This window comes from Rhipicephalus microplus, chromosome 9 (assembly GCF_043290135.1).
Source record: "Rhipicephalus microplus isolate Deutch F79 chromosome 9, USDA_Rmic, whole genome shotgun sequence".
In the NCBI taxonomy this organism is placed as follows: Eukaryota; Metazoa; Arthropoda; class Arachnida; order Ixodida; family Ixodidae; genus Rhipicephalus; species Rhipicephalus microplus.
The window spans coordinates 3,022,471-3,035,579 of record NC_134708.1 but is presented as its reverse complement, the minus strand read 5'-3'; the positions used below and the strand labels follow the sequence as shown (position 1 = coordinate 3,035,579).

Here is a 13,109-nt window from a genome sequence, read left to right as displayed (position 1 = left end):
TTTCGTGGTCACTTGACCAACCCTGTGAAACGCGCGCTCGGCGACGGGAAAATGGACCTCGCCGTGATACCAGGTGGTATGACGTCCACCCTCCAGCCGCTCGACGTTGCGCTGAACAAGCCGTTCAAGAACCGAGTGCGACTGGAGTACCAAGAGTGAATGTCCGGCGACATCCAAGACACCGACAGGCCGCCTACAGAGGCCTCCGCTTGTGACTGTTTGTGGTTGGATGCTTTCCGCCTGGCGTTTTTTGCCAGATTCCATGGTGGAAAAGGCTTTCAAGAAATGTTGCTTCAGCAACTCGCTGGATGGCACAGAGGGCGACGCACTGTGGGAGGCGGCCAGCGACAAACTCTCGTCTTCGGAGAACAGTGGTGCTTCGTCGGACGAATAGGATCCAGTTGCGATGGTGATTGAGGGGTGCTCCGACAATCGGGGTGTGGTGCGGCCATTTCACAAACAAATGTGGTTCGGCAGATTTAAGTTGTTTTCCCTTTTTTTCTTTTTCGGTAACCTGAACTTGGGGGTTGACCTATATTCCCACTCGACCTATAGTCCGCTTTATACGGTATATGTGTGTGTGTGTGTGTGTGTGTGTGTGTGTGTGTGTGTGTGTGTGTGTGTGTGTGTGTGTGTGTGTGTGTTTGTGTGTGTGTGTGTGTGTGTGTGTGTGTGTATATATATATATATATATATATATATATATATATTCTTACGGACATGTGAAAGGAAGAGAAGAGAAAGGAAGGAAGACGAAGAGGCTTGGCAAGATCGCAGTGCGCTACCGCAAACGACCCTCGTTCACGTTTTGTAAATAAAAACCATTTCATCACAACTCGCCGTAAGAGTTGTGGTGGGCGTGCTGGGTAATCGACACCGGAAGATGGAGGGTGAACCACAAGTTCTTCGATGGAGCCGTCGCCCTGCTGGACTTCCATCGAATCCATCTGGGCTGGACATGTCCCACAACGCAGATAAACATCGACCCCTCACGACTTCAGCGCCAACAAGTCTGGCTCCACAACTGAGAGATGCTCGTCCTTTCGCCGGCAGACCAGATGAAGACGTCGAGGTTTGGCTCATCCATTACAAACGGGTGAGCGTGCCAACAAATGAGATGCCGCTTCTCAGCTTTCATACGTCACGTTCTTTCTGACGAATACTGCGTTAGTGTGGTACGAGAATTGCGAGGAAACTGTAACGACGTGGGACAGATTCGTTTCCGAGATCAAAGAGCGTTTCGAAGACCGCACAACAAAAAAGAAAAGAGCAGAACAGACGCTAATGCAATGTGCGCAAGTGCCAGGCCAAACTTGCACGACTTACATTGAGGCAGTTATAATGTCATGTAGGATAATTGACTTCAGAATGTCTGAGGAAGACTAAGTGAGGCACATACTAAAAGGAATCACCGAGGATGTTCACAGTTCCCTCAATGCGAAAGACGCCCTGACATCTGTCGCTGATGTCATTCGCCATTGTCGCACTTTTGTGCAACTGAAGACCAGGCACATCACGCAGAAGTTCGACAGGCTAGTCAATGTGACGACTATCGCAAGTATAAAGAACAACCAGCCGCTTGATCTTGCGTCAACGATCCGGCGAATAGTACATAAAGAACTCGGTCTGTTCACGCAAGTGGCACACCACCCAAGCACTCATCCTCCCTACCTGCCACCAGAGTTCGAGCGAAAAGTTGCTTCATTCTCTTCGCACCGTGTGGGGGAAGACATTGAGGATACTGATACCGCGCCTCGGTATCAGCCACGTCTCTATGACATAGGCCCTGCCTATGACACTCGATCACGACGAGGACTGCCGGGTTCTTATACTCAGAACTATGAGCCGAACTACGTCCCGCTACAGCAAGGACAGCACCAACCTTACTACCAAGATGACACTTACAACCAATACAATGGATTCCAGAGAGTGGTAGAAACCCATTACTCGCGTGATAATGAACTTCCTGGCCGACAGCAGTGGCCCGGGATTCGTTTCCATGAATATAGTATAAACGGCAACTCTCCCGTGTGCTACAACTGGTTTCACTGGGCATATCCCTCGGTATTGCTGCCAACAACGCCGCCTGTCCCGAAGAGCACCAGCCATGTTTCCGCCACCAAGACCCGGTGCTTCATATGACCTGCGGACGACTGACTTGTTTTCAAGGGACCGTTTTTCACGCGAGACAAGACGCAGTAATTTGGCATCATCCGAGCAGAATTCGACACCACCATCTAACTGTTCTCGTTCCTCGCGTCTCCTCTGCCTCGTTCTTCCTCTCCACCGTAGGGAAACTAGCACCCGCGGCCAATGGAGGTGAGGTCGTCGGACGGTCTTTTCAAGATATGCCTCTGCCTGTTATTGTCACGGGGTCGTGACGTGGCCGAAGATAGGAGACTTCGTGTTGGGATTTAACTGTTTATTTGGGCAAACCTGTGCTCGGTAAACGGAAAGTCCAATTACAGCAGCAGTCTCGCACAGATAGCAGTCTCGGACTGATAGCGGCGAACGGAGCGTCGGCCTTCGATCAACAACTGACAAGCGGCGAAGCGCGTCGGCATTTATACTCTTGCCGTCGAATGTTCTAGCGTTATCGCTGGCGGTGGCATAGGTTCCAGAACAATCTGTACCGTTCCCACAGTGGGCGTGATCTTATCGAAATGATCTACTACAGTCCGGAACCTTCTCGAAAACTGCAGGCGCGGTTTGCGCTGAGAATCGTGTGGTGTTTTGGGACGATAACAAAAACTTGGGAAATGGAACGTGGCATTGTCCCCCTCTGAAAAAAAGGCATGGTCCCGATGCTTTAACTAAAGATGAATGTACAATAATAATGCAAGAAAGTACAATGAATAAATTACGATACAACAATAATACAAAAAAACACTGTTTCAGTTTGTTAACGCGCATGAAACGGCTTGAGGCGCGCGACATGGACGACTTCAGGTCGCGATCGGCGTCGTTGAGAGTTCGTGACGCCGTCGGGGACAACCTCGTAAACAAGTGGGCCGAGACGTCGAACCACCCTGTACGGTCCGAAGTACCGTCGCAGAAGCTTTTCACTTAGTCCCCGTCGGCGTATCGGCGTCCACACCCAAACACGTTCACCGGGATGGTATTCTACGAAGCGTCGTCGAAGGTTGTAACTGTGGCTGTCGGTCGTCTGTTGATTCTTGATACGGAGACGCGCAAGTTGTCGGGCTTCTTCGGCGCGTTGAAGGTACTCGCTCACATCGAGGTTTTCTTCGTCGGTGACGTTGGGTAACATGGCATCGAGCGTCGTTGCCGGGCTCCTTCCGTAGACCAATTTGTATAGAGATATCTGCGTCGTCTCCTGCACCGCCGTGTTGTATGTGAAGGTCACGTACAGAAGAATGGCGTCCCACGTCTTGTGTTCGTCATCAACGTACATTGCCAGCATGTCGGCGATCGTCTTGTTTAGCCGCTCGGTGAGGTCATTGGTCTGTGGGTGGTACGCTGTCGTCCGGCGGTGGTTTGTCTCGCTGTATGCCAAGATCGCTTAAGTTAGGTCAGCAGTAAATGCCGTTCCTCTGTCGGTGATGAGGACCTCCGGGGCGCCGTGACGTAGGACGATATTCTCGACGAAGAACTTAACTACCTCGGATGCACTGCCTGTGGGCAGGGCTTTTGTCTCGGCGTAGGGGGTGACGTAGTCGGTAGCTACCACAATTTACTTGTTTCCGAAAGCCGACGTCGGGAACGGCCCCAGTGGGCCCATACCAATCTGCTGGAATGGTCGGCGAGGTGGTTCGATTGGCTGCAGAAGTCTCGCTGGCCTTGTTGGCGGTGTCTTGCGTTGCTGGTCCTCACATAACGAGTGACGTTGGTGGTAAGACGTGGCCAGTAGTACCTTTCTTGTATCCTCGCGACCGTGCAGGGAACACCGAGGTGCCCTGCCGTCGGATCGTCGTGCAGGGCCTGCAGAAGTTCTGGTCGCAGAGCTGAAGGCACCACAAGGAGGTACTTAGCTCGAAGCAGTGAAAAGTTTTTCTTTTGTAGAAGACCGTTTCGTAGGAAGAACGACGCAAGTGCGCGCTTGAATACCTTCGGGACTTCGGCGGTCCTGCCTTCGAGGTATTCTATTAGGGCCTTAAGTTCCGGGTCGGCCCGCTGTCGTTCAGCGAAGTCGTCTGTAGTTATCATTCCCAAGAAGTAGTCGTCATCCGGGTCGTCGGGTAGCGGTTGGTCGACAGGCGCACGAGAGAGACAGTCGGCGTCGGAGTGTTTTTTGCCGGACTTGTAAATGACAGTAATGTCGTATTCTTGAAGTCTCAGGCTCCATCGTGCGAGGCGACCTGAAGGGTCCGTCAAGGTGGCTAGCCAACACAAGGCGTGGTGGTCGCTCACAACTTTGAAGGGCCTGCCGTAGAGGTAGGGGCGAAATTTCGACGTAGCCCAGATGATGGCGAGGCACTCCTTTTCTGTTGTGGGATAATTTGCTTCTGCTTTGGATAGCGATCGGCTGGCGTAACTAATAACCCTTTCAAGTCCATCAGCCCTCCTCTGCACAAGAACGGCACCAAGACCTACGCTGCTTGCGTCAGTGTATGTTTATGTCTCGGCGGATTCGTCGAAATGGGCAAGTAATGGAGGCGTCTGGAGGCGATGCTTAAGCTCCTGGAAAGCGTGTTCCTGTGACGTTTCCCACTTGAACTCCACGTCGGCCTTGGTAAGGTTTGTGAGAGGATCGGCGATGCGGGCGAAGTTTTTCACGAACCGCCTATAATAGGCGCACAGGCCCAGAAATCGGCGCACGGCTTTCTTGTCAGTGGGCGGCGGGAAGTCGGCGATGGCGGCTGTTTTCCGTGGATCGGGATGAACTCCAGACTTGCTGATAACGTGCCCCAGAAACAAGAGCTCCTCATGTGCAAATCTGCACTTTTCTGGCTTCAGTGTGAGTCCGGAAGTCTTGATGGCTTGAAGTGCAGCTTCAAGGCACCGAAGATGCTCGTCGAAACTCGAGGAAAACACGACGTCGTCCAAGTACACAAGGCAAGTCTGCCACTTCAATCCTGCCAGTACTGTGACCATAACGCGTTGAAAAGTTGCAGGCGCTGAGCAAAGGCCGAAGGGCATCACCTTAAACTCGAAGAGGCCGTCCGGTGTTATAAACGTCGTCTTCTCTCAGTCTCTTTCGTCGACTTCGATTTGCCAATAGCCAGTCTTGAGGTCCATTGACGAAAAGTACTTGGCGTTATGGAGCCGATCAAGTGCGTCGTCTATTCGTGGGAGAGGATACACGTCCTTTCTTGTGATTTTGTTCAGGCGGCGATAATCGACGCAGAAACGTAGGGTCCCATCCTTTTTTCTTCACTAACACCACGGGGGATGCCCATGGACTCTTGGACGGCTGGATAATGTCATCCCGCAGCATTTCATCAACTTGTCTCTTCATGGCCTCACGTTCTCACGTCGAAACTTTGTACGGACTCTGACGGAGTGGTCTGGCATTTTCTTCGGTTATGATGCGATGTTTCGTGATTGGGGTCTGCCGAATTTTCGATGACGACGAAAAGCAATCTTCGTACTGTAGGAGCAGGGCCTTGAGCTGTTCTTGCTTATCGTTCGGAAGTCTGCGATTGACGTTGAAAGCTATGGGAGGGGCTTGGTTCCTCTGAGCAGGTTCCGCAGAATCGGCGAGGGCGAAAGCACTGGTGGCTTCGATAATTTCTTCGATGTATGCGACCGTTGTTCCTTTGTTCACATGTTTGTACTCATTGCTGAAATTCGTGAGCATAACCGTTGCTTTGCCTCCCCGCAGCTCTGCAATTCCTCTTGCGACGCAAATATTTCGGGCGACCAACAGATGCTGACTGCCTTCAACGACGCCTTCGAAGTCAGGTGATTTAGGAGCGCCGACTGAAATAATGACGCTTGAGCGAGGCGGAATGGTGACTTGTTCTTCCAGCACATTCAAGACATGGTGTCCTGACGGCGTGCGCAGCGGTAGTGCTTCTTCTGTGGATAACGTTATCGACTTTGTTTTTAGGTTGATGACAGCACCATGGAGGCATAACAAGTCCATGCCAAGGATGACATCTTTCGAGCAACGCTGTAGGACTACGAAGTCTGTAGGATAAATACGGCTGTTAATGGTGACTCTCGCTGTGCAGATTCCTGCAGGCGTTACGAGATGGCCTCCAGCTGTGCGGATTTCAGGGCCTTTCCAAGCTGTCCTAACTTTCTTTAACTTCGCGGCAAACGACCCACTGATGACAGAATAGTCGGCTCCAGTATCGACGAGAGCGGTCACACTGTGGCTGTCGCTAAGAACGTCGAGGTCACTAGTTCGCCGTCTCGCATTACAGTTAGGGTGTGGCTTCGGGTCACGGCTGCGTCGGCTTGTTCCGCTGCTTCCATGTTGCGTCGTCAGGCCACCTTCGGTAAGTGAGCTTTCGCCGTCAGGGCTTTGCCTGGTTGGCGTTGTGTTCGGAAAGCTCCGTCGCGGCGTCGTCGTCGGAGGAGGATCTTCGGTAGTTCGTCGCACAGCAACCGCACCTCCACCGGTTGCTGCCCTTAGTTTCCCGGATATGGGCTAGGAGACCGGCCCCGCGTTGGGCCAGAGTACTGCCGGTGGTGCGGTGACGTGCGGCGGCTGGGCGACGGCGAACGCGAAGGTCTTCGTGGTGTCCACCGAGTTCCTGTCAGGTAGTCGGCGATGTCACGTGGTCGTTCTCCTGGCTGTGGACGCGGTGCATTGACGGCGAAGCCACGCAGTCCCATCTGTCGGTACTGGCAATGGCGGTATGTGTGTCCGGCCTCGCCGCAGTGGTAACAGAGCGGGCGATGGTCAGGGGTGCGCCAGACGTCAGTCTTCCTCGGTGCACTGCGCTGGGCCGCTGGCGAACGGTATGACGTCGGTGGGGGTGGTGGCGGCGGTGGCATCTGTCGACGGAAGTGCGATGGGGCGGTGTTTTAGCTTGGACGGGGAGGAGCGTTGTGGCGCAGTGCAGCGGCGTAGCTCATAGCTTCCGGCTCGGGCAGCGGTGCGTGGGGAATTTGAAGCGATTGCCGAACTTCTTCTCGCACAATGTCGGCGATTGAATCCATTTGAAGCTGCGCCGAAAGCAACAGCTTGCGCAGCTCTTCCCGCACGATCGCTCGGATCGTTTCACGCAGGTCTCCGGAGTTACTGGCTTGAGCAGCAGCACAGTCTGCAGTCAGTTGACGATTATATTGTCTGGTGCGCATGTCCAGGGTCTTTTCGATTGTGGTCACTTCGGCTACAAGTTCTTGGATGGTTTTCGGTGGATTCCTCATCAGTCCCGCGAAGAGCTCCTGTTTGACCCCTCGCATGAGGAAACGAACTTTTTTCTCCTCAGGCATGTCTGGGTCAGTGTGACGAAATAGTCGGGTCATTTCTTCTGTGAAAATGGCGACATTTTCATTTGGTAGCTGAACCCGGGTCTCTAATAAAGCAGCGGCCCTCTCCTTGCGAGCGATGCTCGCGAACGTTTGCAGGAATGCGCCGCAGAAAACATCCCATGTTCGGAGCGTGGACTCCCGATTTTCGAGCCAGGTCCTTGCGGTGTCTTCCAAATAGAAGAACACACGACGCAGCTTTTCGTCATGGTCCTAGTGGTTGAGGGCGGCCACACGGTCGTATGTTTCTAGCCAGGACTCCGGGTCTTCGAACGATGACCCATGGAAAATTGGTGGTTCCCTGGGTTGATGCATGACCGTCGTGGGCTGGGACGCTGCGGTTGTCATTGTCGCTGCAGTCGCGGTCATGGCCTTGGTCTTCCACGCCTTGTCTTGTAGAAGCCCGTACTCCGGTGGTAGCCCTTGCTGTCGGCGGCTTGTTCGCTGCTCCTGGTTGGCGTCGGTGTCTTCTCCGCGACGTGGGCTGGGTTCACGGCTTGACGGGGGCGTCCAGTACATGAACGAAGCAGCACCTCCACCAGATGTCACGGGGTCGTGACGTGGCCGAATATAGGAGACTTCGTGTTGGGATTTAACTGTTTATTTGGGCGAACCTGTGCCCGGTAAACGGAAAGTCCAATTACAGCAGCAGTCTCGCACAGATAGCAGTCTCGGACTGATAGCGGCGAACGGAGCGTCGGCCTTCGATCAACAACTGACAAGCGGCGAAGCGCGTCGGCATTTATACTCTTGCCGTCGAATGTTCTAGCGTTATTGCTGGCGGTGGCGTAGGTTCCAGAACAATCTGTACCGTTCGCACAGTGGGCGTGATCTTATCGAAATGATCTACTACAGTCCGGAACCTTCTCGAAAACTGCAGGCGCGGTTTGCGCTGAGAATCGTGTGGTGTTTTGGGACGATAACAAAAACTTGAGAAATGGAACGTGGCATTATGCTCAAAAACAAAGTGAATGTGTTGATAGATGGAATACCGACGATGGCGTTAGTTAACACTGGGGCGACTGTGTCAGTGATGAGCCTCGCCTTCAGAAACCGCTTAAGTCGCAAAGTCATGTTTTCATGGAACGATACTATTACCTTTCGTGGTGTAAGCAACGAGTAGCTTCATCCTCTTGGTGTAGGTGTTGTCAGTGTTTCATTGGCTGGGAGGTATTTGTATCCAAATTTCTGGTTCGATCTCGTTGTTCGCACGATATCATTCTTGGTATCAATTTTCCGGAGCAATGCGGTGCTTCTGTCGATTGTGGTAGTGGGGAGATATCATTAAACAATTTGTTTCTCCCATCGCTTTCAGAAGAAGGCTACCGTGGCGGAGACAGGAACACACTTGGTGTGATTGATGAAGTGATAGCACCATGTTGGTGCCTGACACCCGTTCGAGTCTCTTCCACAGTGGTTGATGCTGCTTGTGTTGACCTTGTAGTGGGGCCTCTGCCCAAGAACTGTTCTATGAAGACATATTTGTGCCCTGTTCTGTTGTGTGAAACAAAAGGAGTAGCAACATTGTGGGCACTGAACTGTTCTGCCATGCCGGTTGTGCTTCCTCGGGGGATGGAGGTCGTTCTCTTCGATGAGGGCTCACGCAGCTCGATAGCGGCACTAGTTGCGGACCTAACCATCTCTTCCTCTCCTTGCGATATTCTCCACAATGAAGATCTAATGCTCGGTATGATCAGCAAGGCTCTCAGTACAACAGAATGGCAAGCGCTGGTACAGGTCCTTTCCCAGCATGTTGCTGCTCTCAACTTCAAACATAGAGATGCACCCCTTCAGTTACCCTCGCCCTGCGCTCGTCACAGAATAAACACCGGCTCTGCACACCCCATCTGCCAAAAGCTCTATTGAGTGTCATCCTCTGAGCGCAGAGTTATCACCGAACAAGTAAAGCACATGCTGAACAAAGGTGTCGTGTAAGAGTCGTCCAGCCCGTGGGCAGCCCCGGTAATTCTTGTCAGGAAAAAGGATGGTCCCTGGAGATTCTGCATAGATTACAGGCGTCTAAACACTGTGACGAAGAAAGATGTATATCCCTTACCGGGGATTGATAACTTCATAGACTGCTTGCATGCTGCCTCTTATTTTTCAACGCTTGATTTGCGATCTGGTTATTGGCAAATACCTATGGAACCCCGCGACAAAGAAAAGACTGCTTTCGTAACTCCAGATGGCCTACTTGAATTTAATGTAATGCCTTTTGGCCTTTGTAACGTTCCTGCGACCTTTGAACGATTTATGGACACAGTATTACGTGGTCTGAAATGAGAAATATGCATCTGCTACTTTGACGATGCTGTGATCTTTGGTCGCACGTTTGAAGAAAATAACAACCATCTCAGTCTTGTACTCAACTGCATAGAAAAAGCTGGGCTGGTTCTGAATTTAAAAAAATGTCGCTTTGGTGAACGTCAAACTCTGGTGCTGAGGCACTTAGTCGACAAGGATGGCGTCAGACCCGATCCTCGCAAGATAGAAGCAGTGAGCTCTTTCAAACCACCACAGTCTGCCTGAGAACTTCACTCACTTGTAGGCCTAGTAGGCCTATGCTCACATTTCCGTCATTTTGTTCCACGACTTGCGGAGATCGTGTACCCGATGACAAGCACCTTGCAACAGGATGCGACCTTCAACTGGACACCAGTGTGTGATGCCGCATTCTTCCAACTCCAGTTTGTACTAACGTCAGCACCACTGTTGCGTCGCTTCGATTCATCTTGCCCGACTGAGGTCCACACTGACGCTAGTGATACCGGCGTAGGAGCGGTGCTTGTACGTCGTCACAGTGGCGCAGAGCATGTCGTGGCATATGCCAGCCATTGCCTGAGCAAATCTGAACGCAATTACACAGTTACAAAACAGGAATGTCTGGCAGTTGTTTTTCGCCGTGCAGAAGTTTCGTTGCTATCTTTATGGGAGGCCATTTAAGATAATTACCTATCATCATTCGTTATGCTGGTTGGTCGATTTGCGTGATCCCTTTGGCCGCCTCGCACGTTGGGCGCTGCAACTTCAGGAATAAGACTTTACAATGTTGTACAAGAGTGGCCGTCGTCACGCTGTGTCAGACTGCCTCTCCCGGATTCCTCTTGCGACGACCGACTGCGATGCTGAGAATTTTGACGACTGCTCTACTGCTGTTACAAGCACATTCCCCGACGCGGCTGACTTCCAGAGAGAACAACGCAACGATGTCAACCTGGATCCGTACCTCCCAACACAGTGGTCGCTTTACGGTTCAAGACAAGTTGCTCTACAAGACTAACTACTCCATACCTGGAGCACGTTTTCTGTTAGTTGTCCTCGAGAGCCTTCGCTCTGATGTACTACGTTCTATGCATGACGATGCGACATCTAGTCATTTTGCTTTATACGAACGCTGCATCGCACGCAGGAACGCTTTTACTGGCCCAAGATGTATGAAACAACGAAGCGTTACGTCGCTAGCTGCGAGACGTGCCAACGCTTCAAGCGCTCGGCCACCACAACACCAGGTCCCCTTCAGCGATTAACACAACACAGCATGCCTTTTGAACAAGTAGGAATTGACATTCTGGGTCCATTTCCGTTATATAACAATAAGAACCGTTGGATAATCATCTGCGTGGATCATCTTAAGCGGTATGCCGAAACCGCATCCATTCCCTTTTCTACCGCTGCTTCAGTGGCAGTCTTCTTGCTCCACTCTGTGGTTCTTCTCCATGGCCTACCGTGTGTTATTTTCAGTGACCGTGGCCCCGAGTTCACTGCTGGTGCCGTTGAAGAATTACTTCACATGTGCACAACACAGTTCCGTCATTTTACACAGTATCATCCGCAGACAAACGGCCTTGTTGAATAGACAAACAGAACGCTGATCAACCTGCTTGCCGTGTATTTTTCCTCCAATCACAAGAAGTGGGATGACGTGCTGCCTTTTATCACGTACACGTACAACACGGCGAAATTTGTTGTATGCCAGGTTGCTTCTAAGCCTTCTGGGCACTTTCTTACCCTTTATTCTACACAAGGACGATTCTATATCGAACACCTTGTGCCTCCCCAAAAAAGCCCGCCGAATTGCTCGTCTTCGCACTCAGGCCTCTCAACGTCGTTCGAAAGAACAATACGACGACCGTCATGAACCAGTATCCTTCGAAAAAGGTGACTTAATGCTGCTTTGGACACCTCAACGCAAGCGTGAACTGTGTCAAAAGCTTCTGCCATGATATTCAGGCCCATTTGTAGTTTTGGAGCGTTTCAGCCAGCTCACCTATGTAATAGCTCGTCTTTTGTCCAATGGTCGACGATCGATCAGAACGCAGCTCACTCACATTGCTCACCTAAAGCCTTTCTACTTTCCTTGTGCATCATAACTCGCCCTATGGGCTTCGTCTGCTTGCGGGGAAATGTAACAGACATGTGAACTGCAGAGAAGAGAAAGGGAGAAAGACGAAGAGGCTTGGCAAGATTGCAGTGCGCTACCGCGAACGACCCGCGCTCACCTCTTGCAAGTAAAAACCATTTCATCACAACTCGCTGTAAGAATATATATATATATATCACTTAATCCTATCTCGGGTCCCCATATAGACTGTAATAAGCCCACCTGAAGTAAGGCTGGCAGCTTCGCCGAAGAAGGAATGCCACAAGAGACAATGCCTCCCGACCCCAGCAGCTCCTTGCACATTGACACAAGTGGCGCAAGAGCAGCATACTCTGTAGAGAAAAGAACAAAAAAATTAGTGATCAACTACTACTCATTGTCACCAAGTTAATAGTGCACCCTGGCAGAAACACTCACTTATCACTCATATATCAACTAACAATTGTTATTGGTCAAGCTTGGATCGATGTCAAACATTAAAGTATAGACTACATGAAGAAAAGTGGCCTACTTTATTTGTTGGTGAACGTCCAACCTCTGAGAGTGGATATTTTCTTCAGTGGCAATGTGCATAATTATACATATAAATTGTGAACGCATCTTACAGACAGCATGCCTTCAAATCGCCAGTGTACATTTGTGCAGGTTTCCTGAGTGAATATCTAGTAGTCATTTATAGGCTTGTGCGAATAGTGCATTTTAGGTTAGAAGCGAATTTTAAGCAAATAGTATTTTGGTCAAATTACTTCTAATCGAATTTAAATAGTGTATATGACATACAAAAAAATGGGCATATTTATTATGACCTAACTAACCTGTACAATATTCTTTTTTAAATTCGAATGAGGCCTCTATGCAAATGCCTTTTTTTTCACTCAAAGGAAGCCGAAAGAACTTTGAGTAACAGCAGGCTCAGACTTTCGGTATGATGCGAGTGATAACCTGTATAATATGTAACATTTAAAAATCTATTATACTTAGGGCATATAAGCCAACAAGCTTTTAAGGAAAAAAATAATGAATAATTTTGAGGAAAATATGCTCATTTAAAGAAGCCCTGCAACATTTTTTAAAGTAGCCATGGAATAGATTCACTAAAGAGACTTATTGCCCCACAAATAGCACCACCGCAAAAATTTTTAGGATCCGTCCAGTACGAGTAGAGTTGCAAAGACTTATCACACGCTGCAATTGCGTTCTCTCTTCTCGCGTCCTGGCAAAAGCGTTGGAAGCTGAGCAGAAAGGAATGGCAAGGGGAATGAAAATGCATCACACATGCCCTGTGACCCTCGAGCACTTTCTTCCTCTTTCTTTTCGAATGCATGGCTTTTCAGTGGGATTG

The 13,109-nt window shown here is 50.5% G+C and overlaps 1 protein-coding gene across 9 annotated transcripts in view; it reads right to left on the bottom strand.

Moving 5' to 3' along the window:
• Positions 1 to 13,109, bottom strand: part of Grip163 (gamma-tubulin complex component 6) — a 212,119-nt gene that overhangs the window by 162,376 nt on the left and 36,634 nt on the right. For all 9 annotated transcript variants that reach the window (XR_012885949.1, XM_075872979.1, XM_075872981.1 and 6 more), the window contains one exon: positions 11,990 to 12,099. Coding sequence is in view for 8 of the 9 variants with exons in the window: in XM_075872979.1 (XP_075729094.1) it covers positions 11,990 to 12,099 (110 nt within the window). In the remaining variant the exon portion in view is untranslated. The remainder of the gene's footprint in view (positions 1 to 11,989; positions 12,100 to 13,109) is intronic.